At 59.7% G+C, this 14,795-nt stretch overlaps 1 protein-coding gene across 2 annotated transcripts in view; it reads left to right on the top strand.

Moving 5' to 3' along the window:
- The first annotated feature begins 1,348 nt into the window (after window positions 1-1,348).
- PIAS4 (protein inhibitor of activated STAT 4) overlaps window positions 1,349-14,795 on the top strand; it is a 24,574-nt gene continuing 11,127 nt past the window's right edge. For both annotated transcript variants that reach the window (XM_040629584.1, XM_040629583.1), the window contains exons 1-2: window positions 1,349-1,476; window positions 6,460-6,886. In XM_040629584.1, the coding sequence (XP_040485518.1) occupies window positions 1,450-1,476; window positions 6,460-6,886 (454 nt within the window). In that variant the 5' untranslated portion in view covers window positions 1,349-1,449. The remainder of the gene's footprint in view (window positions 1,477-6,459; window positions 6,887-14,795) is intronic.

Here is a 14,795-nt window from a genome sequence, read left to right as displayed (position 1 = left end):
TCCTCTTGCACTCTTATTTTTTAAAAATTAGACTAATAAGGGGCGCCTGGGTGGCACAGTGGTTAGGCGTCTGCCTTCGGCTCAGGGCGTGATCCCGGTGTTATGGGATCGAGCCCCACATCAGGCTCCTCCGCTATGAGCCTGCTTCTTCCTCTCCCACTCCCCCTGCTTGTGTTCCCTCTCTCGCTGGCTGTCTCTATCTCTGTCAAATAAATAAATAAAATCTTTAAAAAAAAAATTAGACTAACAAGGACACCTGGGTGGCTCAGTCAGTTAAGCATCTGCCTTCAGTTGGGGTCATGATCCCAGGGTCCTCAGATGGAGCCCCATGTGGGGCTCTCTGCTCAGCCGGAGTCCGCTTCTCCCTCTCCCTGCCGCTCCCTCTGCTTACATTCTCTCCCTCTGTTAAACAAATAAATAAAATCTTAAAAAAAAAATCACAGTGTCATATTTTGTAACTGAGTGATTTGGGGGTCTTCCTTAAGTTTCTCTTAATTCCTGCCCTGAGAATCATGAACTCAGGCTATGAGCCCTGAAACATACATTTTTTTTAATTAAAAAAATTTTATTATTATTTCTAAAGTAAACTCGCCCCCCAACGTGGGGCTGGAACTCACGACCCCGACATCCAGAGTCGCATGCTCTCCCGACGGAGCCAGCCCGGCGTCCCGAGAACACACATTTTTGTGCTCTCGTCTCCGGCTTTTGCCACGGGCGCTGGGGAGCCGACGAGGGCTCTAGAGCAGGGGAGGTTCCCGTTAGCGCAGATTCCAAAGGTTACTGTGGGTGGGGAGGCGGGACCGGCAGAGGGTCGCCCGCAGGGGCAGGGCAGAGAGAGCCGCGGGAAGCTGGGGAGGAGGTCCTCATTCCTCGGCCCGGGGCCAGCTGGGGGGCGCCGCGCCCGCTAGCCTTTGGCCGCGCCAGGACCCGGATGTGCCGCGCGCCCGGCCCGCCGGGGCTGTACGGCGCTACGCGCCCGGGCGCCCGGCTGCAAGCGCTGGCGGCCGCTGCCTGGAGCACCCGTCCCCTCCCCCGACGCCGCGGGGCATCCGGGCGCGCACCTGGCGGGCCGCCCAGCCCGGGGCCGCTGCACCTGGCTGCATTGTTGTCACCGCCGCCCCCTCCCACCCTCTGTTCCTCCCCACACAGGACCCAGCACTCGCCCCCACCTGTGCCGGGCCAGTATCCCTTTAAGCAGCCAGACGCCGCCAGGGGTGGGCGTGGCCGCCGCGGGCGAAGGGGGGGGCGGTGTCGGGCAGCCCTGATTGGCCCGAGGCCCGAGCGGCCGTCGCACGCGCCTGCGCACTGCGCAGCAGCGCGCGCCGGGGGGGGCGGTGGGAGGGCACGCGGGTGCTAATTGGCCGCCACGGCGGCCCCGCCCGCGAGTGGCGGGCGGTCACGTGACGCGACGGCTGGGGGCTCCCGGCGCGGGGGACGCTGGTGGCCAAGATGGCGGCGGAGCTGGTGGAGGCCAAAGTGAGTGAGCGGCGGCGGCGCCGGCCCGGGCGGGCGGGAGAGAGGGCGGGGGCCGGGCGGCGGGCGGAGGTCTGCGCCTTCCGCTTAGGGCCCCGCGGCGCGGCCCGCTCGCGGTTCGCTGCTTGGCTCCCTCGCCCGCCCCTGGCCCTGGCGCGCCGGGTGCGGGCGGGGGGCGGGGAGGCCGGGGGCGGGGCCCCCCAAACCTTACCCCAGCCTTTGCGCTGGGGGTTGGTTCCCGGGCTTGAGGCGGGGTCGCCCCCCCACAGCCCGAGTGGTTAGGGTCCAGTCTCCCTAAGCACCGGGACAGGGCCGCGCCTCCCAGCTAGAGGCAGTTGCCCCGGACAGCATGACGGACTGGACTGTTCGTCTCCTTCTCTCTCAGAGCTGGGGTCCTGCTCTTTGGCTTGGGGGAGTGTCTTCGCCTCTCCGCCCCCTGTGGCACCAAGGGCTGGCATCTGGGTCTCAGGTTCCCACCCAGCAGGCCAGCAGGGGTTGGCAACTCCCTGCTCTGAAGGGTCCCTTGACCCTTCTGCCACCGATTCCACCATCCGGGATGATGAGCCAGGGTCCTGAAGCACCCCCAAACACAGTGTTCTCTTGGGGTTCGTACCCGGGCTGGAGTTTGGACCCCTAGTTCAGCTCCCGCTTTGATCCCAGAGCCCCGCCCCCCTCCTGACAACCATCTCTCTCGCCCTCAGAGTGGGCACCGTGTCACTCGAGTTTGCTCTTCCGCCTGGGATGGAGTCCTGACCCCTGTCCTCTGTTCAAAGCCTTCCTAACTCTCTCCTCAGTCTTGGGTCCTGGGCTCTGCCTTCGTCCCCCTTTTTACCTTCGGGACAGCATCTGTGAGGTTTTGGACTCTGCCCCTGGGGTCTCTAAACTTCACACTAGCAAGATCAGACCCCACACTGGCTGTTTCCCCTATATTTCCTAGTGAGTCTACTAAGATCGTACTCCCTCCACACAGCTCCCCAAACCCTACTTTAGATCCCTTTATGCACCCCAACTCTGGCTTCTGAGGCTCCCTCTCCTTTTTTGTTTTTGCTGGTTTCTTGTGTTGATCCGTGGAGAGTCCCTGGCCTCTTTCTTTACTGCTCTCAGTGCTTCTCCCTCATACTCCATTTTGGGGCTCAGTTTCCACATCCCATAGATGCCATCCCTGTTCCGGATGTACCTTCTTCCAGGTACCTCCCCAACGGTGAGGCTCCAGAGCCCTTGCCCCGAACTAGAACTACGCTGGGGTTGTTCCCTTCCTCCCTGAGAAGTTTACTCAAGGTCTTTGGTGGCCGAGAGGTGGGGGGACTGGACCTTCGCTGGACAGAAGCTCTGCCCCCTCCCTCCCACTGGTCTCCCCTCCCCAGAGTCCTGACCTGTAAATGTTTTCTTTCTCCTGTTCCTCTCTCTCCTTCCATCTCCCTTCCCTTCCCTTTCCAAGCAGATCTGAAATGGAGCTCCCTTCCCCATGGAGCGTCCCCTTCAATGCCTGTACTACACACTCTGCCCTTCTCTAGGGTTTTGAGAAATTGGGACTTGCCCTGGAGGTGCAGAAGTCTGAACTCTGCAAGCCCAAGTTTGTAGCTGGTGTGCTGGAGGTCCCCCGAGCCCTGAAATTCAGTGGTCCCTTGGGGCTGTGACTTTGTGACTCTGGGCCCCGGCCCCCGCCCCCACCCCCGCCAGAGGGTAGGGACTAAATTCTTTTATACCATCCAGGGCCTTGAAATATGATCTGATGAACTCTACTTGACCCTCCGGTGGCTGGGGCCCCCCACCCCAATTAAATCAAGTTGACCCTTTCTTCAAGTTCTCTAGAACGTGAGCCTCCGTTCTGTGGCACAGCTTGCTCTGAGCCTCGGGAGCCTTTCTTCTTTAGTCTCTGGCTGTCACCGTGGAGTGCCGTACGTGTCATTGATGTGTTCTCTTCTTTTAGGTGCTTACCTAGCCTTTTGTATTAGGAGCTGGAGATTTCGTCTTTTGGGGTACAAAACTGGCTGGTCCGTGGGGAGAACAAGGGGGGGGCTTGTTGGTAAACTTGGAAATCAGACTCTTCACCCGAGGCCCCTGAGAGGGCTTGGGGGAAGACGCAGTCTGGGAACCGCTTGGGATGGTAGCATTTTGCACAGGTCTCCCGTTTCTTGGAGATAAGGACCTTAACTTTCCCCCACGTTCAGAGGAACCTATACCCGAGACCAGTTCAGTTAAGCCTAGCAGCTCTGTCCAGGCTGATGTTTTTCCACGCAGCTCGAAACAAGCCCAGAGTTGAGACTATGGAAGCCGTCGGGGCCTGGTGCTGTTCATAAACACAGATCTGAGGGACAGGCAGTGTAGGATGAAGCCATGGCAGGAAGTGATTTGCAAAGCGCTTGGGGCTTCTTCCTGAATGTTTGTGCCCCTCTCACGCTGTCCCCCCTCCCAGTGTCAAGGGCAGGCTCCATGGTGGTGGCAGCTGCTGAGAAATCTGAGTCGTGAACATATGGCAGCCTGAGGGATGTGCCCCAGGATGCTCGTGCGGCAGCTCCGGATGTCCAACCTGGTGAAAGGGCTGGGCCTCGGCAGGGGCAGGGTACTCCCAGGGGCGGGGTGATGTTAGAAGATGTGTTGTGGTCAGACTCGGCACCCCGAGCCCACCTGCCGTGAGCTCCATGGAGGGCAGTCAGCTTCCACATCACATCGCCTCTCCCCTCCAAGGCCTTGGGCCTCTTCCAGAAGAAACATCTTGTGTGCAAGCCTATTTTCTCTGCTCAAGGTAGGAAGTCAGGCCAAGGAAGGTGAAGTCTTGGTTTTCACTTAGGTTCCGGGCTCTCTGAGGACCAGCACAATGCTTCAGTCCCGAGGCAGGGGTTGTGCGGGGATATGAGGGTCCCCAGGCCCCCAGACAGCTGGGTGGGAGTGGGGAAAGTGCCCTTGGGACTTCAGTGGACCCTGCCACTCACACGTGGGCAGGCTTTGGACCAGCCGCCGCTTTCATGGGGCCTCGGTTTTCTCACCTGCCTAGTGGGCGTGGACCCATGTGCGATTTGTGGTCAGGAAGAGCCCTTGTGCTTGGCATGTGGTGGACACTCTACATCTATAGTGTGGGAGCAGGAAAAGGCTCCCTCTTGAAATTTTGTAGGCAGGACAGGGCAGCCACATGCATTTGTATCTGTCGTTTTGTGCCTCGACAGCCCCTGCGCTGTCAGCGGGAGCCTGGTATACGGCGGGAGTGATCTTAGAAGGTTCCCATCTTCCATGGCTAGATGAGATGCCCAAAGTGCAGAGAGGCTGACGGAGGGCCCAGGGTCGTCTGGGAACCCAGGGTTCGAGTCCCGGTGCTGCCATCAGACTCCGCGCCTCACCCTTCAACAGCCAGGAAACGGGAAACACCAGAGCCTTCTGGCACTGAGACCGCTATGTAAACACCCTGGCAGGGTTCCCACCCACCTCCGACTGTCAGACTCTCAAGTTGAATTTAAGGGCTTTATTGGTTTCCTTGGGTGCTGTCCTGCCCCGTGCCCACCAGCTTCCCGTATACACCCTCGTCACTTGTACCTATTTTTCCCTGGAAGTTTCTTTTTCTCACCGCATTTCATTCATCGCAGGCCAGCTTTGGGGCTTGGTGTGGGTGGCCTTGAAACCCTGCTGGCCCATCCGTCCTTCAAGGACACTTTGCTTATGTAGCATAGGGGGCAGCGTCACTCCCCTGGGTGTCCCAGAGTCTCGCAGAGGGCAGGCCATGGTCAGGCCGCCCCAAAGAAAACATTGGCATCAGCTGAGCTCTCACGTTTGGTTTGATTGAGTTGGAGGGACCCTGCCAGGTAATAAGTGCCAGACCCTGCCAGCCCTTTCATCACTTCGCCACAGCTCACTTCACAGCCTCTGGGGCTGCTGGATTCCCAAAGCCTTCCCCTCAGACCCACGGTTCTCGATGGGCTGATCCTGTTCCCAGGGGACACTTGACAGGGTCTGGGAGACCTTTGTGATTGTCACCGCTGGGTTTTGGGGGGGCTCCTGGCATCAAGTGGGTGGAGGCCAGGGATGCTGCTGAGTACCCCACAGTACCCACGACAGCCCCACCCCAAAGAACAATCCAGCCCCGATGTCCACAGTGTCGAGGTGGAGAGGGCCTGCTGGAATGATCAGCAGACGTTTGATGCTCGCCTGTGCTCAGCTCCATGTGGATGCCTGTAGTGCAGTAGAGAGAGATTAGCCCTGGCTCTAGAGTCGGGCCTAGGTTTGAATCTTGGCTATAACGTGGAGCTCCCCCTAGCCTGGCAGGGTTGTTTTAAGACTCAGTTAAGTATATGATTGCATGTGTAGTGTGGTTCCTGGCAGGTGATTAGTATTAAGTCGTGGCTACCATCCTCCAGACCGAAGGGAAAACATGTTTGTGGCCAGCGTTGATTTACTCTGCTTTCCGTATGTTACCTCATCTGGTCCTTCCCACATCCCAACGAAGTGGATCCTGTCATACTGACGAAGAGACTGAGGGTCAGAGAGGCCATTAGTGTTCTTGGCTAGGGAGTGGTTGAGGCTGTTTACGGGTAAAGCAAGATTCCCAGTTCCTGCCCTGGGGATGCTTTCAGGCTTGAAGATGGGAAAAGAGAACCTAAAATAGAAGGCAGTGGTGTGTGTTGGGGGGGCGGTCAGAAGCTTTTGCTGCGTTGGCAATGCTGAGGAAGGTTTGAAGAGGAGGAGGGGAGCAGGGCTGAGCTGGAGGGGGCATCACAGGGAAGGGTGAGCGGGCAGCCTGAGCAAAGGCATGGAAGTGGGACTGAGCCTGGGCCAGTGGGCCTGGTGCCAAAGCCGCTGCCTCCTCCTGGGCTCCTGCTCCTGCCAGCTAGAGTGAAGGGGGCCTGGGGGCAGGGCCAGGCCAGCTGATGGGTTCTCACTTCGCTGTCCCCCCGTTTAGGGCGCAGGTGGCTGCAGGAAGCCCCTTGCCCCGTCGGCCGTCCCTGGATCCGGCCATGTCTCCTCTGAGCATGTGTATCTCTTGTTGCTCTTCCCCAGAACATGGTGATGAGTTTCCGAGTCTCCGATCTTCAGATGCTTCTGGGTTTTGTTGGCCGGAGTAAGAGTGGACTTAAGCACGAACTTGTCACCCGGGCCCTCCAGCTGGTCCAGTTTGACTGTAGCCCCGAGCTGTTCAAGAAGATCAAGGAGCTGTACGAGACACGCTACGCCAAGAAGAGCTCAGAGCCTGTCCCCCAGGCCCACCGGCCGCTGGACCCCCTGACCATGCACTCAACCTACGACCGGGCTGGCACAGTGCCCAGGACTCCCCTCTCGGGCCCCAACATTGACTACCCCGTGCTCTACGGGAAGTACTTGAATGGACTTGGACGCTTGCCCGCCAAGACCCTCAAGCCAGAAGTGCGTCTGGTGAAGCTGCCCTTCTTTAACATGCTGGACGAGCTGCTGAAGCCCACAGAGCTGGGTGAGTCTGCCACCGCCCTTTGGGGGGGGGGGTCCCACCTTCTGCATTCTCCCAGTGCCTGTGGCCAGCCACCTCACCGACCCAGAGTGTCTTCCGGGAAGCAGCGAGGGCCGAGGGGTCATGGGGGGCTTTCCCTCCCAGGAAGCACAGGAGCCACCTCTGGATCTTTATATTAGTGACCTGTAGGGTTGTCTCACGAATAAGCCTGAATCTCAGCAACTTAGCATGAGGCACTTAGCTTGTGAGGACCAGAACGTGGGAGTGGCTTAGCTGAGTGGTCCTGACTCGGGCACTGGCGGGGTCTCTGCCGGGCTGTTTGCTGGGAGCTGTCTCATCTGAAGGCCTGACTAGGGCTGGGGGCCGCCCACTCACATGGTTGCTGGCAAGTTTCGGTTTCTTGCTGGCTGTTGGCTGGAGACCCCGGTTCTTGACACGCGGGCTCCATAGACCGTTGAAGCATCCTCACAGTGTGGAATGTTGGTTTGCTTTCTCTGGAACCAGTGATGGGGGTGGGAGGGTGAGCGTGTGCACATGCATGAGTGTAGGAGCAGCTAGAAGCCACATAGTTTCTATGACCTCAGCTTGGAAGTGCCCTAATGTTGTGCTCCATGTTCCATCGGTCACACAGACCAGCTCTGTACATTGTGGCCCGGGACTGTACCAGCCTGGACCATCAGGAGGCAGGCATTACTGGGGGCCACTGGGGATGCTGGCTTCCGTGCTCTAACTCCCTGTGGCAAAAGGGCTGGAAGTCAGATCTGACCTTTCTGCCTTCCTTCCCCCTACAAGAGGCTTGTTTCCTGGTATGCAGCCTGGGGAACAGCCTTGGCCAGAGGGTTCAGGCTGATCACCACGGGCCAGCTGGTTAGGGGATGGCTAGCTGTGCTCCCAAGAGGTGGGACACTGCCAGGACTGAAGGAGACAGTGCCAGGCAGGGCCCTGTGGTTCTTCTTTGCTCATTTCTCTGGTCCCCAGGTTGATGGAGTGCCGCGTGTGGACAGGCCCCTGGCCCCTCAACAGCAGCCATGATGTTGGGGCGGGGTGGGTGTTAGCCTGGTCTCGGGGCCTCACATGCTCTCTCCAGCCACAGCTGCCTGTGCCTCCAGGGCTCCAGGTAGCGAGTCTAGTGCGTCGGGCTGCTTGGTGCTCTCGGATTTGACTGGGTGTGCGTGCGGTCCTGGAGGCCCCTCTCGTCGTCATTCTCATCTCTTCCATCTTCCTCTTGAGGGCTTGCCGGGTGGGTGCCTGTGGAAGCCCACCCTGGGCACACAGCAGGGAGCAAGCAGAGCCCCCCCTCCCCGCCCTTGTGAAGGTTCACTCTGGCATTCCTTGTTTAGGGCCTAGAGATGCCCTGAGCATGTGTTGGCACTGTGGGTTGGGCTGTCTCCCTGCAGGCTCTCATCCACATCTCCCTTTCAACCCCCACATCTTCACTGGGCCCCTGCTGCACACCAGCCTCTGGTCCCTGTTGTGAGTTGGTCTCTGCGTGCCGTGGCAGAGGTCACAGCCCTGCCATGCCCTTTCCCGCCATGCCCCCTGCTGTGCAGGTCACTCCCTCCCACCCTGCTGAGCCAGCATCCTGTCGTGCTCAGCCAAGGGGCCCCTCTGTGTTCAGAGAGTTCCACGCCAGCCCCGTGCCAGCCAGCCCACTCTGTCCAGCCCTCGCAGGGGCGGGGAGGGGGCCAGATTCAGCTGCCTCTTTTCCTCCTTCCTGTAGCCCTTGAGCTTCATGAGGTTGGGCGAGGGGGTTATGGTTCTGGTGAGGCTGCAGGAGGTGGAGGAAAGAGTTGCTGGTGGTCCAGGCCCTGGAGTCCCAAGGCCCCATTTCAGTCCGAGGCTCTGTCCTCTCCTGCCTTCCCTCTGGCAGTGTTTGTCACCAGCCCCCGGGTGGGGAGTAGTTGGCCTAGCAGCACCTGTCGTGGGGTTGACATGGGAGCATTGGAGACCCAGGGCCCTTTCCTCATTTTCTCCAGGACAGCCCCCCCCCCCACCACACCGCCCTGGCTCTGCTCCTCCCGACTTCCTCTGTGTATGTTGGAACCCATTCTCCCTCTACCCCCAGGGGTTCTCCAGCAGGCTCTGGGGGCCTTGGGGCTGGCTGGCTCTGAAGGTTTGGCTGACGGTTCAGGTTCCTAAGGACTCAAGGCTGATGTTCCTAATAGGGAGGCTGGGTTTTCACCGGGAAGCAGTAAGTCAGGCTCGGCACTGGGTGGGGGGCAGAGGTGACTTTGAACTCAAGGGCCAGCAGCCTCCCTCCACTGCCTGGACCACAGACTTCCTTCCTGCATGGCCTGCTCCCACTCCCGCCCCACAATGCATCACTTTGCCCTGAGCCCCCCAGGGACCCCAGTCACCTGATCTCCGGGAGAGTCTGCTCCCCTGTCTACACCAGGATTACACTGCTGGCGGCTCAGAACAAAGAGGCCGACCCCGCCCTGCCCCGGCTCCCACCCACTCCCCAGCCCCTATCCTAAGATGTACCCCTGCCCTGGGACTCCCATCCTCAGGGACCCCCCGGCGTCTGCCAGGTTCCTAGGGAGAGTCCTCGTCGAGCACAGATCTGGCCCTGAAGCAGTCTGGTCCCCTCTGTTCCAGGACCAGCAGTTTTGTCCACCCATTCCTCAACCTGGGGGCCTCCTTGTGGTGACTTCTGCAGCACTGGCATTGCCCAAGAGCCACTTCACGGGGCTCGAGCGCAGCCAGCTTCCCCTTCCCCCTCGATCCTGACCGTGACCTGCTGACCAGAATGAGGTCCAAACACTCTGGTCTGCTTCCCCGGAAGAGCTGCCGGCCAGCTCCAGCTTCGGGATGGAGACCGCGCCGGGTGCAGAGGAGACATAAATCACAGGGAGTGGAATGTTTGGGTTGGGGGAGGGGAGGAGAATAATGGAGCTGGAAGGACCTTAGGAGACGAGGAGCTGCTCCAGCGGGGCTGGCACCTAGAAAGGTTGGGAAACTGGCGCGAGGTCACACAGCATTGTGAGGAGGGGGCCCTGGGGCCGCAGGCTAAGCCATCTTCCTGACTCGAGCCCTCCCTGAGTTATCAGTGCCCTGCACCCCACTGGGGAGGTACCCATTTTTGAAGCACATGAAGGTTCTGGGACCTCAGGCGTTCTCTTAGAGAGCCTGGCTGTCTTACCCATCCCAGCCGGGAGAGGGACGCGTGCTTCCCCACCACAGCAGACTCCAAGGGGGACCAGGGAACACCTCCTGGGCCTGCCGCTGCAGCTGGGGGCTCACTGGGCATCTGACAGCCCCCCAGCATGTGAGCGGCCAGTGACCGAGGAGGCCCAGAGCTCCGTCAGGGTGCGTGGGGGAAAGGAGAGGCCGTCATAGACTTGCGGGCGGAAGGAAGGAAACACGACCTGCCACAGGGCTGCGCTGGGAGGCTCGCTGGCGCCCTGTGGCAGGCGTCTCGGGCTGTGAAGGAGCCACCTCGCGTCTGACAACTCCCAAGGGTCTGCTGGTTGTCTCCGTGGCCCGAAGTCTGCTGGTCCAGTGCCCGCCCTGTTACACAGGGCACACGTGTGCCCCTCATCTGGCTTCTCAGGCCTTTGGCTCCTTTCGCCCAAGCAGCAAGGCGGGTGTGGGGTCCCTGGCCTGGCGTGTTTTGCAGGGAAGCTGCACTAGAGGCAAAAAAATGGTGCGGGGAGAGGACTGCTCTGATTGGGGAGTGCAGGCTTCCTAGGGGGCAGTCAGGGCTGGGAGCTCCTGGTCACGCATTCGTGGGGAGGTGGCAGTCAGGAGGCTTCCTGGAGGAGGCCACGTTCTGGACCTGAGGGGTGAGTTGCCATAAGCCTGACAGAGAGGAAGGGCAAGAGAGTATGTTCCAGGCCCAGGCCTGGCAGTGAGCGAGGGCTCTGGAACGAAGTCGTCGTGACTGGAGTGTGGTGTGGCGTGGGAGAAGAGAGGGAGCCAGAGGCCGGAGAACACAAGATGGGTGGGCCGCGGGGAGCGTGGGGCCTGCCTGGACTGTCCTGAGGGCTTTGGGGTCATCGAAGATCTGGTGAGCTTGCCTGGGTCTCGTTTCCTGGGGTCCTCTCTGAGGTGGGAGTTAGCCCCTGAGGTACACGGAGGCAGAGCGGCCTCTGTGCCGTCCAGGGGCCAGGCGGGGCTCATACACAGGTGCGTCCTCCCTCCCTGGGTCCTCAGGTCCATCTGGTGCCCTGGGAGCCTGGTCATGTGGTCATGTGGCATCCCAGGTCCGGCCTCCCAGCCCCAGGGGCAGGTGGCCCAACCTACTGGGCCGGCGGGACATCCCCACAGCCCACCTGCCTAACTGCCTCCCGGGTTTCTTCCCTCCACATTGCCAGTCTCCCCTGGCAGCCAGAGGAAGCTTTTAAATAGCAGGCTGGTTATGTTCTTCCTCTGTTCAAAACACTCCCATGACCCGCTGACTTTTCTGCTTGGTTTCTTCCCTGCTCTCCCTTCCGTTTGCCTCGCTATTCCTCCAAAACACCAGGCCCAGTGTTGCCCCAGGGCCTTTGCATGTGCTGTACCTTCCGTCTGTCACACTTTCTCAAACACCACATGGCCCTTCCTTCCCCGGTCGCGTAACCTGAAGCTCATTTTCCTTTCCTGCTTGCCTTCCCTCCCCTGTCGTCACTGCCCTCTTCCCCTCCACGGCCTTGCCTCCAGCCCTGACGCGCCTTATTCGTTTGTAGGTGTTCTTTAACACGTGCGCCTGGGGCCGGTCCGTCCCTCCCTGCAGCCACAGAGTGGAACGGGGCTGGAGGTGCCCGGTCCAGGAGCTGAGAAGCAGCCTGTGGGCTGCCGTGAGAAGGACCATGAGCTGGCATTCTCCGGCTCTCCTTCAGCGCGTGACCCTCTTGCGTCCCCATGACCTCATGAGTAGCAAGTCAAGAGCCCGCCAGCTGGGTGTGGGCACCCAAGTTCTTGCTTCTGTGAGTGGAGGAGTTGGGGTGTGAGCCCAGAGCCCCTGACCCAGGGCGCATGCCTGCTTGCTCCCTGCTGTTGGCAGGGCCCCCTGCGCCCATCTCCTCCCCTACCGCCACCTGCACTGCCCACACCACCTCTCAGACTTTGACTTCTCCGTTTGGAGAGTTGGGGCCGGAGTCAGACGCTGTGTGGGTCTGGGGGCATTGGCCTGGAGGACGGGCCTTGATCCTTCTGGGAGGCCACAGCGTGCAGGAGGCTGCAGACTAGTGGGAGGGAGGCCAGGCCTCTCTGACTGACTGGAGATCCCTGTTTCTTTGCTTCTTATTTAAACTTCTGTAAAAGTGCGTGTGCATTGTACAAAATAGGATCAGGTCTCTGTTGGAGGTTTGGGCTTGTTCTTTCCACCGTCTTTTCTATGCATGTGTCATCCTGCGATATGGTGGCTGTGTCCTAACTGCTGTTTCATCTCCCCTCCCCCCCAGTATCATGAACGTCCGCTCAGGACATGAAGTGCTCTCTGCCGGTCGCGGTTTGCACGGTGGCCTGGCAGCCGGGGTAGAGGTGGCCATGCTGGGCTTCTCTGTTACTGTCTTGGATTGAACTGGAGGCTGGTTCCCAGTCCTCCCAGAGGACCTGGGAGCAGGGGGTTCCCTCCCTGTAGTCCCTGGGGGGGGCTCTGAGGCCTGGGTGGGTACCTCGTCCTGGCCCACGCGCTACCTGGCGGGGCCCCCATGGCTTTGTGGCAGCCTGTGTGACACAGCAGTGGTGCTTTGGGGTTGGTTTGGTGTTCGTGACAAGCCAAAGACACTGGGAAATTGTGTTGATTCTTAGGAGGTAAAACTTTTAGGAAAAATCAAACAGGCAGGGAGATACGGGCAGTACCGGGAGTGCAGGGGCTGTGGAGGGCTCGCAGTTTTATAAAAGCGATCAGGAGAGTCTGTTGTTCCAGCGGCGTTTGAGCAGACCTCAGAGCCATCAGGGCCATCTAAGTAGCTGGGGGAGGAATGTTGTGAAAGGGGGGATGTTGCGTGCAAAGGCCCCAAGACAGGATGTTCTTGGCACGTGGGAACACGAGGAGGTGGCCTGGGTGGCAGCCGTGAAATCAAGGCCACTAGGGGTGGGGACAGCATCCCTCACGTGGCAGACGGTGAGCTCGGGGGAGCCAGGGGCCCGCGAGGGGTCTGTGTACTGATCAGAGGGCAGGGGCGGTGGGAGAGGGACCTCGCTAGTATGTTTTAAAATTGGAGCCAACTGGGAGTTGATGCTGCGGGTCAGGGGGTTCCGAGAGTCATGGATGCTGCCCACAGCTCAGCCCTGAACAGATGAAAGGGCGGAGCTGCCATTGGCAGTGGACGATGGAGACCTGTTGGGGGGGGACCCCCCACCTCCCTCCTACCGTATAGGGTATGCTGCGTCCCGGGGCCGATGGCACAGCAGAAAATCCGAACGCTGTCCCCGTGGTGGTGTCATCTAGAAGTGGGAGCCCTGGGAGGGACCCCAGACTCTTGGCCTCCCATGATGGTGCTCACCGGCCTTCCTTGTTTCTGGGGCGGGAGCTCCCTGGCCAGTGGGTGGGGTCGCCGGTGGTGCTCTTGGCTTCCCACTTAGCCGTCACAGCCTGGCCCAGTGATGGTGAGCCTCCCGCCGCGCCCCCCCCCCCGCCCTGTTGGAAATAATTGCCCCTTGGCTCTTTGGGCATGTCTGGGCATGTCTAAGGTGGCCTGTGTGCGCCCCCACCCCCCAATTAGACGGCCCGTCTCAAGGGCCCCAACCAGGACTCCGCAGGGACTAGCCAGGCCCTTGGCAAACAAGCATGGATTGGTGGCAGCAGTTTGGCAGTGACACGCCCAGCTCTGTGCCCTGTGAACTGGGTCCCGTGGACGGAAGGCCACCCAGGGGATAGGGATGTGTGGCCCAGGCAGAGCCTGGGGTATAAACCTGGTGATCTGGCTTCTGAGTCTGAGCTGGCTTTAAATCCGAATTGTTTGCTTTTTAAATAGGTTACCTGCTGTTGTGCTTTGGAATTGAGAAGGTTCTGGAGCAGGGGTTGGCCGACTAGGGCCAGGGGCCAACTTCATTGGCTGCCTGTTTTCCTAAACCAAGCTGTACTGACAGACAGCAACGCCTATTTGTTTACTGTCTATGGTGGCTTTCGTGGTACAAGGCAGAGTGGGGACGTTGAGGTAGGGACCATGTGTCTCACTAAAACCAGGACTGTTTACTCTCCAGCCCTTCATAGGAATAGCACGCACAGCACTGTTGGAAGGGTGGGCAGTACAAAGAAGGCTGGTTCCTTGACTCTTCCAGTCACTCTGAGGCGGTGACTGTGGCCGGTTCTCACAGAGCCCCTACCCAGAGATGTCTCTTGCGCAGACCCTTCCCTCTGCCGGTGACATGAGTCCGGGGGTGATGTACGCCTGTCTGCACCAGCTGCTTTCACCCAACAAAAGCATCTCGGAAGTTACCCCTTATCGGAGTGTGAAGAGTGTCTGGATTCTTCGCTCCCTGTGTCAGGGTCGCATAGTATGCCTTCGTAAGCTGTCCCGGAGCGCGTCTTCACCAGACCAGATCTGTGGGCATACATTTAGGTCGCCAGCCATCTGATGGAAGCCATTCTGAGTAGTGGCTGCCCGTGGGCCTCGGTCGTCCTTTGTGTGTGAGCGTGTCTGCAGTTTCTAGAACAGAGGGGCCGCTGTGTCCCACGTTGTGTGTTGGTGATTTTAGTGTGCGAGACAGCCTGCCCTCCCCAGAGGCTTTCACTCCTGTCAGCCATGTCTCATCCAATCTTCTGATCGAGTGGCTTTTCAGTGTTGGTTGTTTTTTTTGTTTGTTTTTTTTAAAGATTTTAATTTTAGGGGCTCCTGGGTGGCTCAGTTGGTTAAGCGTCTACCTTCAGCTCAGATCATGATCCCGGCATCCTGGTATCGAGCCCCACATCGGGCTCCCTGCTCAGCGAGCAGTCTGCTTCTCCCTCCCCCGGTCTTGTGCTCTCATTTGCACGCACTCTCCC

This window comes from Ursus maritimus, unplaced genomic scaffold (genome assembly GCF_017311325.1).
Source record: "Ursus maritimus isolate PB19 unplaced genomic scaffold, ASM1731132v1 scaffold_14, whole genome shotgun sequence".
Lineage (NCBI taxonomy): Eukaryota > Metazoa > Chordata > Mammalia > Carnivora > Ursidae > Ursus > Ursus maritimus.
Note: the sequence above shows the minus strand (reverse complement) of the source record. Positions and strands in the feature narration are given on the sequence as shown.